The following is a 13,488-nucleotide window of genomic DNA, read 5'->3' as shown; positions in this document are numbered from 1 at the left end:
TCGCTGCGTTGCCTTACTCTGCGCAAGGGAGGCGTTCTTTGGGCATTGCAGCCGCTGTTCCCGTGTAGATCCCATGGTACCAAAGCTGGAAAGGAGTCAAAAAGATACGCCTCCCCAGGTGAGGCGTAAAGAGGAAACAATTATTGATTTCTCCTCGCTTTTCCTCTTTCCATGTGTGCTGCACACACAGAAGGAAGAACACGCCTTCATGGATTGTTTCTGTGCAGGAAGGTGCCACTTCCTGCACAAAAACAATCCTGCCTGAAACAGAGGCAAGGGTGCCTGCGTTGGCACTAGGCTGCGAAACAACGCCAACGCGGGGTGAAGGGACAGGAATCCACCAAATTAGAATAATACGGCACATTCCTGCCCTTTCACTTTGAACTATAGCAGCTCAGCAGGTTGAATTGTGGTGCTGCCCTGCGCCAAAATTCCTGTAAACTGCCCCCCCAGTCTCTCAGTACTGGTCGTCTATCCCCGCCCCCTGTACTGTGCTTGTCCCCTGAAGCTGTATGTCTCCTCCCTCTCTTGTCTCCTGCACCCCTCTCTCTCCTGAAGCTGTGTGTCTCCTCCCTCTCTTGTCTCCTGCACCCCTCTCTCTTCTGAAGCTGTGTCTCCCCCTCTCTCTTGTCTCCTGCACCCTGTCTCCCCCTCTCTCTTGTCTCCTGCACCCCTCTCTCTTCTGAAGCTGTGTGTCTTGCCCTCTCTCTTGTCTCCTGCACCCCTCTCTCTTCTGAAGCTGTGTGTCTCCCCCGTCTCTCTTGTCTCCTGCACCCTCACTCTCCTGACACTGACTGTCTTACTCTCTCCTCAAGTGCAGAACGCCGAGTCCTTCGGCTGTGCAGGAGTGATCCTTTACTCCGACCCTGCAGACTATGTCTCGGGGGCAGGTGCCCGGGTGTACCCAGAGGACTGGTGGCTCCCGGGCACGGGGGCCCAACGAGGAAGCATCCTGCGGACATATGGGGACCCCTTGACCCCTTTCTACCCCTCCATTGGTAAGTAGTCCCTCCTTCGAGGGCTGTGTGTCTGTCTGTGGACCAGGGATTATGTTCAAAGTGAGGTCTCTGGGTGAGGAGGGAGACGCCCTTTCCACCTGGGGTGAGTGTGTGTTGGGAGGTAGAAAACAAGCAAAGGGTAGATGAAGGCTTGGGGTGGTGAGGTGGGGCCATCTGGCTGGCTTCTTCCATCATTACCTCCTGGTATGTCTTCCTCGCCACCAGAGTTACATAGTGAGATTTAGCTCTGCACCAGAACCCTCCGACGTAAATTAGGACAGACCCCAGGCAGACTGACCCAGCACCCGGGCAGACACCTGAGAACCCTGGCAACCACCGGCCAGCAAGATAGGCTGCATAAACCACACACTCAGGGTGGAGAGAGAAGGTGTATGACCAGACTGGACAGGACCAAAAGTGACAAAGAAGGTGGTACAGAAGCAAAAAGATGCAGTCCGCTCCAAAAACAGCAACACTGCCTGTCCGACAATCAACAGCGAGAGAGCAGAATCCAACCCGGACCCAATGACTAGTGGGAAAATAGGCAACATGTCCCCCGGGAACCGTATACAAACTAGGGGACCACAGGCAGAAACGTAGGACCCAGACTCCACAAAACAGCCCGGCAGGACCCTCAAGAATGGAGGGGAACACAGAAGGTTCCCAGCACCCCCATCCGATCAGCAAATACGATGACAACCAAAAACACCACCTGCATGGTGAGGAACATGAAGTCCACGGACCCCAGGGGCTCAAAGGGTCCCTCCGGAAGGGCGCGCAACACCAATGAAAGACCCTAGGATGGCGCAAGGCAAAAGAGCTCAGGACACTGTAGGAAACAACGTTGGAGCAACCTGGCCACCAAAGGAACCAAACCGTCCAAAAGAGGACAGCGGAACGCACACAAGGCCACTCACGGAGCCGTAAGAGCATAATGGGCCGGGCCCAAGGCAAAGTCATGAGAAAAAAATGAACACCTTCAAAGGGTCTCCAGAAACAGATACTAATCCCTTAGAAACCACCATCAAGAAAAAGACCCCCAGTGGCGAGAATAAGACAGAAGAGTAGCTGAGCAGTGGGAGCCCTGAAGCAACTCCACCACCTCTAGGGAGCAACCCTGAGACAGCAGGCACGACAACCCCAGAGCCGGGCCCGAAGACTAAGATGATGCAGAACCCCGATGGGAAGCGGAGGGCCCGCAATGGGCAAGGAAGATCCGGGAATGCCCAGAACTACTGGGTGGCCACCACCCTCAGCAGAGGAAACCAAGGCCAGCAAACCGAGCCAGGTGCCAACAACAGAACAAACGCCCAGCCCCGCAAATCTTGCACAGAACTCGCACAATCAAAGGGGATGGAGGAAAAGTGTAAAGCAGGGGGCCCAGCCAATGGAACGACATCGCATCCAGCCACCACACCCCCCTGCACGGGTGGAGCACGTAGAAGAGAGGCAGGTGAGCATTGAGCAAACAGATCCACCATTGGGCACCCAAACCGTTGCACCAACAGATGTGACAAAACCTCAGACAGGGAGAAGGAAGCCACAGGAGGAAAGACCCCACTCAGGAGATCAGCCATGCAGTTCACCGCTTGCCCTGAGTGACAACAATGACACCACTGCCCAGGACAGAAATTCTTGCGCAAGGAGCCAGAGGGAGCGAACCCTGCAACTCCCTGGGGATTGAGGTAGCCCATCACCAGCTGAATGACACACCGGCCTAGAACATGAGGCCCCGGAAGGGCCCTGGCAAACTCCAGACAAGCCAAACGAACGGCCTTCATTACCCGGAAGATGGACCAGTAACCTGTTTGCAGGCAACCCACCAAACCTGCACAGATCGGGAAACCAAGTTGTCCCCAAGCCTGTCAGATTTGCATCAGTTGAAACCACCCAGGAAGGGCACACCAGAAAAGGAAGACCTCAGAGAGAATGGACTCCACCACCCACCAACCCACATTGGGCCGAACCAGCAGAGACGCTACCACAGGCAGAACGTAAGCCGTGGAACGAGAAGCCAACTGGGACAAGAGATGGTTCATCAATGGGTACAGATGAAGACGAGCCCAGGGAAGCACATTGATATACGTAGACAAAATCAACCCCAGCACTCTCAACCACAGAAGGACAGGGGCAAGTGGATAAGGGGTACCCAGTCCAATACAGAGGCAGCAAGAAAAAGGCTACAATCCACTGACCCCTCAAACAACATCAAACATGCCGAGAAACACACCAGGCAAATCCGTTGAGGTTCCGTGACAATTAAAGTGGTGTTTTTGACTCGTTCGAATATGGACGAGTTTGGTATCTATGAACCGGAAATCACGAGTTTAGTGGGTGTACGCGTTTTCGCTACGCTGACCTGAACCGTTCGTCTTATTCGTGGGTTTCTTCATCTGAACCCACGGGTTCCATTTTAGATACAGCAGCCATTTTGTCTCTTGCCCTCAAGTAGCCAGCGAACGGACACTGTCCGCTTCGTGACCCTGGGATTCCCAAGCTCTTGCGGAAGACACATGTTCCTTTGAGGGTGTCTTTATGATGAGGGGGATGACACTGCAAAGGCAGATGGCCCCGCTCGAGGCTCATCTTGCCGTGCCGGTCTATTGTTTCAGCCGTGCATTCATTAGGCATGTCTCCTTTGATCCTGCAATCGTGTCTCCGATATCACCCACCTTACACTCTTTTCAATCTGTTGACTATCTTTGTCTTCCCTTGCACCTGTTTCTGACTCTTTCCTTAACTCGTTTACAGCCGGAATGGAATGTACCTAATGGTGGGATAATGTACTTTTACAGTTGGGAACCGGCGATGCTACTGTAATTATGTTCCGGGACCCTGAATACATGAAAGCAACCCTTTTGAAGTTTACTGTGGGAACTGAGCTGTAACCTTTTGTTCGCCATGTTGTGCTATGACAGAAATATGTATAAAAGGAGCGATCCACAGTTGCAATTTGAAGCAGTCTCCTAGAACCTACATGCGTTGCACTTCTTGTGACTTCTGTGTTCCCTGCAGTAAATAAACCTCGATCTTTGACCCCGAAGGAAGTGTCCCGTGTCTCTGTCATTTGTACGCCGGAACAGGTAACCCACGAAGGTTTCAGGTGTTGTCCCCTGGCACCGCTGGGCCTTAGAATAGCCCAGTCCTTCAGTTGGCGCCCAATGTGGGGCGACATCAGCGGTACCGGTCCAAAGCCCGACGATCATGAGGAACTTCGTGTGAAATCTCTGAGGGAAGGTGCACCCCGCTTCATCGATCCTGTTGTTGAAACAAGTGGCCCGAAGACTTTTCCCGCGAAGATCCCCGCCTCCTGACGGCTGCGACGGACTGCTGCCCTGACTGTCGACCTGTTTTGTCGCCTGGCGTAGTCCTTTGTACAGCGAGACGATTGACGGGCCTTCCTGGTGACGCCATTGCTCTTTCAGTTAAGTATTTGTGGGTCGCTCCCAGAGTCCTTGGTTGTTGTTGGTGCTTGGTTGTTTTGCATGGTTCCATTGCATTTGTGGTTCTTAGTATTTGGTTCTAAGTTGTAGGGTTTTATTTGACGATTGCAATTGCCAGAATCCGAGGGTTTTGCATTTTTGCGAAGACATCGTAATTCGATAACCCCTGAAGTTTGTGCAACTCGGTTAGTGTGCACGATGCCTGGCCGTAGTACTTTGTTTAGTTGCTTTAAAAGTTGCGGTGCGGATTCCCGATTGGAGGACTCATGTCCGATACCTCCAGTTGGAACTCCGGTCTATGAGTTATATAGTCGCCATGGTGTGGGTCCTATCGCATATAATGAGTGCTGGGTCCGCTACACTAAAGATGATGGTGTCCTTAGCTGGCCACCTCATGGTAGTTTCGAAACAGCAATTTTGGATAATCTTGAAGCAAAATTGTTCAAAAAGAAATCTAGGCCGGCCATGTTTGATTCCTTTCGGTTATGGCGTAAAGAGGCCAAGCAGAAAGAAATCAAGCAGCTTAAACAAAATAAGAGGGAAGGTATCGTTACGACGATGAGAAATGCAGAGCAGTTACAGCGAGACAAAGAAGAGAAGGAAAAGGAAGTTTTTGATAGATTACAATGTATGGCGGTGTATAAGTGTTATCCCGTTTTACCATCGAGTACTGATAAGAAGGGAGAGGAAGTAGTAGAGGACCCTTTGTTGTCCTACCTACTGAAGTCACCACCGCCATACCCGCAGGATACTAAAGCTCCTGTGGTTCCCCCTGTTCCTCAACCTGTTGTTCCGGCAGCTGCTGGTCAGCCTGTCGCTGGTCCTGTCCTTCCAAATCCTCTTGTCCCTCAAGCCATCCCTATTGCTTTATCTGCTCCTGTTCCTACTGCTCCACTGCCCATACCTTCTCAGTCTGCTGTTCCCGCTACTTCTGCTCTTGTGGCTACTCCTACTGCTCCTGCTGCTCCTGTGTTTAGTCCTCATGTTGTTGCCCCTGTACTTCTCTCCTCTTCTCCGTCTGTTCGAAGTCGCATTCCTAATGCTGTTGCTAATTTCTACTCTCCTTTTGGACCGATTCTTGGGTCCGATGTTTCCGATGTTCCTCAACGACGTAGTCAGATTCCTGGTGGTAGGGAGAGTGATAAGTTAATTAGAATGGCGCGAAATTGGATTAGGTATCCCGTTAAAAATACCCCGCGCATAATTTTTGAGACCTTCTCTCAATTCAATGAGCCCACACAGAGATTTGTGTTTGAGGAAATGTGTAAATGTTTACGAGAAGTGATGGATAATGATGAGGTAGACAATGTGCCGCCCGAAGTGACTGAACTTCAGCATCAGTTTTCGAGTGGTATGATTGTGGGTAGTAATGTTCGACGTGCTGTAGAACATCTTCTGTCTTTTCGGCCTACTGCAATACCTCGAGCATTGTTTAAAGATGAAACTGAGGAGTGGATGGCAACACCTGGTCAGTATCCCATGCGAGAAGTCCCTCCAGTGTGGATGCCAGGTGATGCTACTGCCGTTCCTATTATTCCGCCACACTTCCAGAGAGTTTGGATACACCTCCCATGGAAGCGGTCGGAAGTTTTGCAGGTGAAACAATCTTTGCCTGACCCCCGCAAAAATCCTGCAGGTTACTATAAGGAGTTGTCCCAACTTGTGGATGCTACTATCATGAATCTTGCCGACATCGACATGTTGTTCGGAAATGTAGTACCTCAACCGGTTTGGGCGAAAATACGTCAAGAGAATCACGCAGCTGAGTTAGGCGGTGATTGGGCTGCACTTGTAGCGGCCGACGCATTACAGGTTGGTGGGGCTAAGCCTGAGCAGTTAATTACGGCTCTGCCTCAAAGAATCATTACCCTTATGAAGACACTTATGCCAGCAATGAAAGTTAATTGGGATAAACTGTCTGCGTGCAAGCAAAAGTAGGACGAGAGTGTCTCCGATTTCTTTACGAGATTTGAGGAGGCATTCCTCGATCACAGTGGTCAGGATATGAGCACCGAGGGAGGTCAGCGGTTGTTTGTAGATACATTTGTATCAAATTTGTTGCCTGACCTTAGCAATAAATTGAAAAATTCTGAGAGTTCGTGGGCTGTTTCCACCTCTGCTCAGATATTAGCCACGGCTCAATATTACGAAAATAGGGAGAAGGAGGAAAATGATCGTGCGGATAAGAAAACAAAGGATCTTAAAACAAAAGTTCTGTTACAGCAAGCGTATCCTCCGCGCTCAAATCAAAATGACTCTCAGCAGCGGAATAGATCGCAATCACAATCTGCTAGGTCACAGTCGCGTAATGACTCTTCCACGCAGAAATCTATGCTTGGGTATAATCAATGTGCATACTGTAGAGGTGAGGGCCATTTGAAGTTTGATTGTCCGGTTTTGCGAGACAGAAATAGTGGTGGTTCGGCTAGAGGAGGTCGTAGTGGTCCTCAAAAGGCTTCGCGAGGTAGAGGTCGTGGTGTTACTCAGAATCAAAATGAGCATTCTAATAACTCGTCTGATTCTAATAATTGCTTTGATCAGCGTGGTTCATCGTCCGGTAGATCTGCACAGTATCATGTGGATGATTGTTACATCGAGCATGATATTGATGACGGTAACTACTAGGACAGCCATAGACAAAGAGAGGGAGTAGTATCAGTTCCGGTTGATCAGAGAGGGCCTTACGTCGCAGTTACCACATCGGGCGTAGTTGAGCCTTTTCTGTTGGACACTGGTGCAGCGAAAAGCTCCATCATGCATTCAAAACTCCCTGGCGCACCTTTGTCTGGCTTAACGAATGTTTCCGTTGGATTCTCTGGCGCCCCCGTTAGCAATCCGGTTTCTAGCCCTTTGCCCCTTTCAATTGGGCCTCGTGAGCTGAAAGCTCCTTTGATTTTGACTACTGGTTGTGGTGAAAATCTTTTGGGCCTGGATTTGCTGAAACGGTTATATGCGACCTTGTACTGTTCTCCTGCGGGAGTGGAGCTTACTTTGGGTCAGAGAGTGATCTCTCCTATGTACTTGTCAACTGATAAGCTCCCACCGGAATTGAGTTCTCTTCCTACATCTTTGTGGGCAACAGGTCCCAATGACGTGGGCCTGCTTGACATCTCACCTTATGTTGTTCAATTGAAGTCGAATGTGCGATTACCACGTATTCCCCAGTATCGTATCTCCCTTGATGGTGAACGAGCGTTGTTAGCGATCATCTATGATATGATCGAGAAAGATGTTATCGAGGAAACTCGGGGAAACGTGTGTAATAGTCCTGTGTTACCTATCTTGAAACGAACTGATCCATCCAAGCCTCCTGTTTACCGTTTTGTTATTGATTTACGGGAGGTGAACAAAATTGTGATTCCACAATTTCCTGTGGTGCCTGACATTACGGCTTTACTGACTCTGATTCCAGCCTCTGCTTCTTGGTTCTCAGTGATCGATCTGAAGAATGCTTTCTTTAGCATTCCGATTGCTGAGGAAAGCAGAGATCTATTCGGTTTCTCATTAGGTGGTCGCAGCTTTAGGTTTATACGCGCTCCTCAGGGCTACTGTGAGAGTCCATCGATATAAAGCCAAGCCTTGAAGAGTCAACTCGATGCGTTTGTATTACCGGCTGGTGCGGCCTTGATCCAATATGTTGATGACTTGCTGGTGGCTGCTGACACTAAAGAGATCTGCAAAACTGTTACGGTATCGTTGTTACAACATCTCTGTGACTTACATCATAAGGTGTCACCTTCTAAACTGCAATATTGTTGTCAAGAAGTAACCTATCTAGGTCACTTATTGTCAAAGGAGGGAAGAAGGTTGACCCCAGAGAGAATTGCAGCGATCGCTCGAATGACTGTGCCAACAACTCAGAGAGATGTGCGTGCCTTCCTAGGTATCACGTCATACTGCAGGCAATGGATTCCAAATTTTTCATTGCTAGCGAAGCCATTGGTAGCCCTCACGTGCAAGGATGTTCCAACTCCTTTGCCATGGACTGAAGAGTGTCAGAAAAGTTTTTCTGAATTGCGTGATGCGTTGTGTTCGGCTCCTGTGTTAGGTACTCCTGACTACAGTAAGCCGTTTACACTATACGTTCACGAGAGAGAGGGTTGTGCGTTGAGTGTTTTGACGCAGCAATTTGGTGGTAAGCAGCGTCCATGTGCATATTTTTCCTCGACCTTGGACCCAGTAGCTAGAGCGTTGCCGAGTTGTCTAAGAGCGACAGCGGCGGCTGTGGTGTCCATTCGACAATCTGCAGGATTGGTCATGGATAATATGCTTACGGTAATGGTTCCGCATGCAGACACTCTTTTAAATCGTACAAAGACTCAACACTTGACGAGCGCAAGGTTGTCTGGTTATGAGTTGACGCTTTTGGCAAGTCATATACAAATAAAGCGCTGTAATGTCTTAAACCCGGCGGCGTTGTTGCCAACTCATATGGAATCAGATGATGTACCACCACATGATTGTTATTTGCGAACTGAGGAAGAAACGAAGGGTCGTATTGACCTAAAAAACACTCCATTGGCAGATCCCGATGGTACCTTGTATGTTGATGGTTCGTGTTTTAAGTTGCCGAATGGTGATGTGACGACTGCGTATGCTGTGGTGACGTTGAGTACGGTTGTGGAAACTGCGAGATTGAATCAGAATTCCGCGCAGGCGGCAGAGTTGATTGCGTTGACGAGAGCGTGTGTTTTGTCGAAGGGAAAGCGAGTGAATGTGTTTACTGATAGTCAGTACGCATTTGGCGTTGCACATAGCTTTGGTCGATTGTGGCGAGAAAGAGGCTTTATGACATTGCATGGTACGAAGATCCAACACAGACAGCTCGTGAACGATCTTTTGGACGCACTTACATTGCCTAAGCAGGTGGCAATTATTAAATGTAGTGCGCACCGAAAGGTGACGGATGATGTTGGTCGTGGTAACGCGTTTGCGAATGAGATTTCTAAAGAAACAGCTAGAAACCTTGCAACCCGAATGTATGTGACGAGTTCAGTAAGGTGGCCTGCAGAGACTTGTATGTGTGAGGACACTGTTGAGAGCGTGAAAGCGATTCAGAATGAGGCCACCGAAACTGAAAAGACTAAGTGGAAAGAGAGCACAGGAAAGTTAGATGCACACGGATGTTGGATTGATTTGTCGGAAAGTCAGAAGTGGATGTTGCCGGATGCATATGTGCTAGCCGTTGTGACTATGGCACACGGTTTGTCACATATTAGCGCGAAAGGTATATGCAAGTTACTGTCCCCTGTATGGAAGAATGATGGTATCGCTAAGTGTGCTGAGAGAGTGGTTAAGAACTGTATGGTATGCATGATGTACAATCCCGGCAAGGGCACCCCCACACCACCTGGCCATTTCGCTCCTCCTACATGTCCCTTTGAGGTTATCCAACTAGACTTCATCCATATGGAGAGATGTAATAACTTGAAGTACGTTTTAGTTGTGGTTTGCGTATTCTCCAGATGGATTGAAGCCTACCCTCTCAAAGACAATACTGCTCTGTCCACAGCAAAAGTCCTACTGAAGGAATACTTTCCTCGGTATGGAATGCCACTGATTGTATGGTCAGATAACGGAAGTGAGTTTGTGGGGAGTGTGATGCAGAGTGTGTGTAAGGGCCTTGGAATTAAACAAAAATTCCACAGTGCCAATCATCCCCAGTCAGCGGGTTTGGTTGAAGGGTACAATGGTACTCTGAAACTGAAACTCGCTAAGATTCAAGCTACGACTGGTTTGTCATGGCCTGATGCCTTGCCTCTGGCTCTCTTGTCGACCTGGGCGACTGTACACTCTCGAGTAGGGCTTAGCCCATATGAGTTTGTGTTCGGCCGTCATGCGAATGTTTGGGGGGTCCCTAGGCCTAAGGCCTTCAATAGTCTTGAATACCCAATATTAATTGATTATCTTCATGATCTGACTGCTAAACTGAGGTTAATTCATCAACAGGTCTTTGAAGCACTGCCGGCACAGACAGAGGGTCCTGGACATCGGCTCCAACCGGGTGACTGGGTTGTCACCCGCAATTTTGGAAGGAAGCGTAATTTGGAGCCGAGATTCGTGGGCCCTTATCAGGTTCTCCTCGCCACGAGAACTGCAGTTCGTTTGGAAGGCCGGAAAAATTGAGTGCATGCCACCCACACCAAAAAGGTGCCTATACCTTTACCAGCAGACTCGTGGGTGAGGACAGGTATCGCCGCAACAGAAACAGAAACTCCGGTGAAGTTTGTGCCGTTCAGTGATGCTCAACCTGTAGGAGACACTTCAGTGCAGTCGGATATCTTTGTTGAACCTTCATCATTGGAAAATTCAAGACTTGACCTATCGTCCGATCGACAGGACTCTGTTCCACAACCTGAACAATTATTCGAAGAACAGACTCGTCCTGGGAGAAGCAGATATTTTCTTCGTTCTCACAACAAAGACTAATAAAGCACTTTTTGCCTTTTTTCCCCTTTTTGAAATTCACATTACCCCTTAATGTCATTTTGAACATTATGAACCATTGTAGCCTCTATTAATTTTTGAGTTCTTTTCCACGTGTGTTTTTCCACAGCTAGGAGATTTTGTATTATACTTGAATGTTTGATTAAAGAACCTTACATCCGGGTTGACCGTAGGGCCGTGCGGGTACTTCCTTCTGTTTAGCAGGTGCCTGACACTAGGTCGGTACTTTTGTCGATTCCTAGGAACTCCTCGGAATTGATAATCGCTACTCAGAACGAAGTGCGTCAAGAACGTTGCGGACGGTTTTTAGAGGATGGAATTCTCAAAGTTGTCGGAAGTGGAGAAGACTCTAGCTCAAAGATCTACACTAAACATGGTTGTACGAACTAAATGCTTTCTGTTTCAGGTGTTCCTGCTGTTCTTGACTGTTTCCATGTTATTGGTGGGTGGAGTGTATTTCGGAATACAATCGTTATTGCCTTCTGCTCTACCTACTCCTTCTTCTGAACCAAAATCTACTCCCACTGTTTCTCCACATTCCTTTCACCCTCTACCCCAACACAAACAGGTTAGACGTGCGGAATTCATGAATAACTCCTTTGTTCAACTTCTTCATCAACATCAGTTGGTGATGAATACTACCAACTGTTGGGTGTGTGGTTTAATGCCACATACCATGGATAGGGGAATTCCGTATCTGGTTCTTCCTTACAGTTCCCAGGGGTCAGCTCGAGCATTCCAAACTATGTTTCGTAGCGCACTAGATTCCTACCCCCATCGAGAGCCACGCACTGCAGATCATGGTCCTGGCCCGTACCACAAGCCTTTGGCAAGAGCGATTGCCGACTTAGATAGAGATATTTTTGACGCATCGCTTATTCCAGAGGAAGAGGTGCGAGCATACAGAGATCTGAGCGAGGCTGAGTATAGCATGTCAGCGGGTGATAGACAGCTTAAAAGCTCGTCTCCAATCTGGATCGTACCCCATTTCGGTAATTTCTGTTTGAAAGGTCTTGGCCGAAGTCCGCAAGCTCAGCTTGGGAGGAGTGCTTGCACTGAAACATATGTTTTACCAAAGGCCTCTTCCCCTGTTCTTTTGACTGCCAAGGGTACATACTTTGTATGTTTTGACCGCGCATATACATGGTTGCCTCGTGACTTCTCAGGCACCTGTTATATTGCGAATCTGTTTCCACCAACTTTCACAGTTGGGTCAGACTATCACAAGACTAGAGTTGTGAGAGGTGTTATTAGCGAAGAAGACACTGCCGGTCAAGAAGCAGGAGACTTCTTTAAGGGTTTCTTGCCGTTTTGGGGACCTATGATCAATAGTAGGAACCTGAGACAATTGACTCGAGTGGTGGAATCGACTGCTAATATAACTGCAAGTGCCCTTGGTAATCTGACAGCAGAGCTTCAGGCGGATAGGCTTATGACGTTACAAAACCGTATGGTTTTAGACGTTGTTCTTGCAGATAGAGGTGGTGTATTTTAGGTGATCCATTCGAGTTGCTGCATTTTCATCCCTGATAACGCTCCAAACGTCTATCAAGCCATCTCGAAGTTGCATAAGATCTCCGAGTCCATACACGTGGACGTAGGTGATTGGACGCTACTAGGATGGTTTTGGGGCCTGATGTCGACATGGGGTTGGAAGATTCTGATGATCATTGGGGTTGTTGTAGCATTTATGTTCACGTGTTGTCTTTGTGTGCAGTGTGGTATACACCTGTTACAACGCATTTGTTACAACGCACTACTGTTACAACGCGACTTTTACAACGCATACCATTACAATGCATTGCGCTGGGGGGCGCTCTAGGATAGGGAATAAGTATAATTTACTATCCAACACCTTCCCTAGGGTCCACGGGGACTGGAGTTAGAATAGTAAATTATACTTACCACTATCCAGCACCTCAAAGCGCTATGCGTTGTAATGGTCGCGTTGTAACAGTAGGTAGTTGTAATAGTATGGGTTGTAACATGGTACATCCGTGCAGTGTGGTCCTGCCTTATGTGGCCTCTGCGCTACGACGTGTATAAGACGGCCATCTGTTACCAAGGAAGCATTGATGGATAGAATGATGCTGCAGCAACATCTGGATGGTCTGATGAATATCGAGATCGATTCTGATATCGACTAGTGCTTGCCTACATGAGGGCAAAAGGAGCGTCTGAGGTTCCGTGACAATTAAAGTGGTGTTTTTGACTCGTTCGAATATGGACGAGTTTGGTATCTATGAACCGCAAATGACGAGTTTAGTGGGTGTATGCGTTTTCGCTACGCTGACCTGAACCGTTCGTCTTATTCGTGGGTTTCTTCATCTGAACCCACGGGTTCCATTTTAGATACAGCAGCCATTTTGTCTCTTGCCCTCAAGTAGCCAGCGAACGGACACTGTCCGCTTCGTGACCCTGGGATTCCCAAGCTCTTGCGGAAGACACGTGTTCCTTTGAGGGTGTCTTTATGATGAGGGGGGTGACACTGCAAAGGCAGATGGCCCCGCTCGAGGCTTATCTTGCCGTGCCGGTCTATTGTTTCAGCCGTGCATTCATTAGGCATGTCTCCTTTGATCCTGCAATCGTGTTTCCGATAT

General features: G+C 48.6%; 1 protein-coding gene across 1 annotated transcript in view; it reads left to right on the top strand.

Moving 5' to 3' along the window:
• The window catches only part of LOC147689523 (glutamate carboxypeptidase 2-like), a 583,351-nt gene that overhangs the window by 153,354 nt on the left and 416,509 nt on the right, over positions 1–13,488 (top strand). Inside the window, exon 5 of the mRNA XM_086936912.1 lies at positions 817–998. Within this exon, the coding sequence (XP_086793038.1) occupies positions 817–998 (182 nt within the window). The remainder of the gene's footprint in view (positions 1–816; positions 999–13,488) is intronic.

This window comes from Lissotriton vulgaris, chromosome 9, assembly GCF_964263255.1.
Source record: "Lissotriton vulgaris chromosome 9, aLisVul1.2, whole genome shotgun sequence".
Taxonomy (NCBI): Eukaryota; Metazoa; Chordata; class Amphibia; order Caudata; family Salamandridae; genus Lissotriton; species Lissotriton vulgaris.
This window is presented reverse-complemented; position numbering and strand designations above follow the sequence as displayed.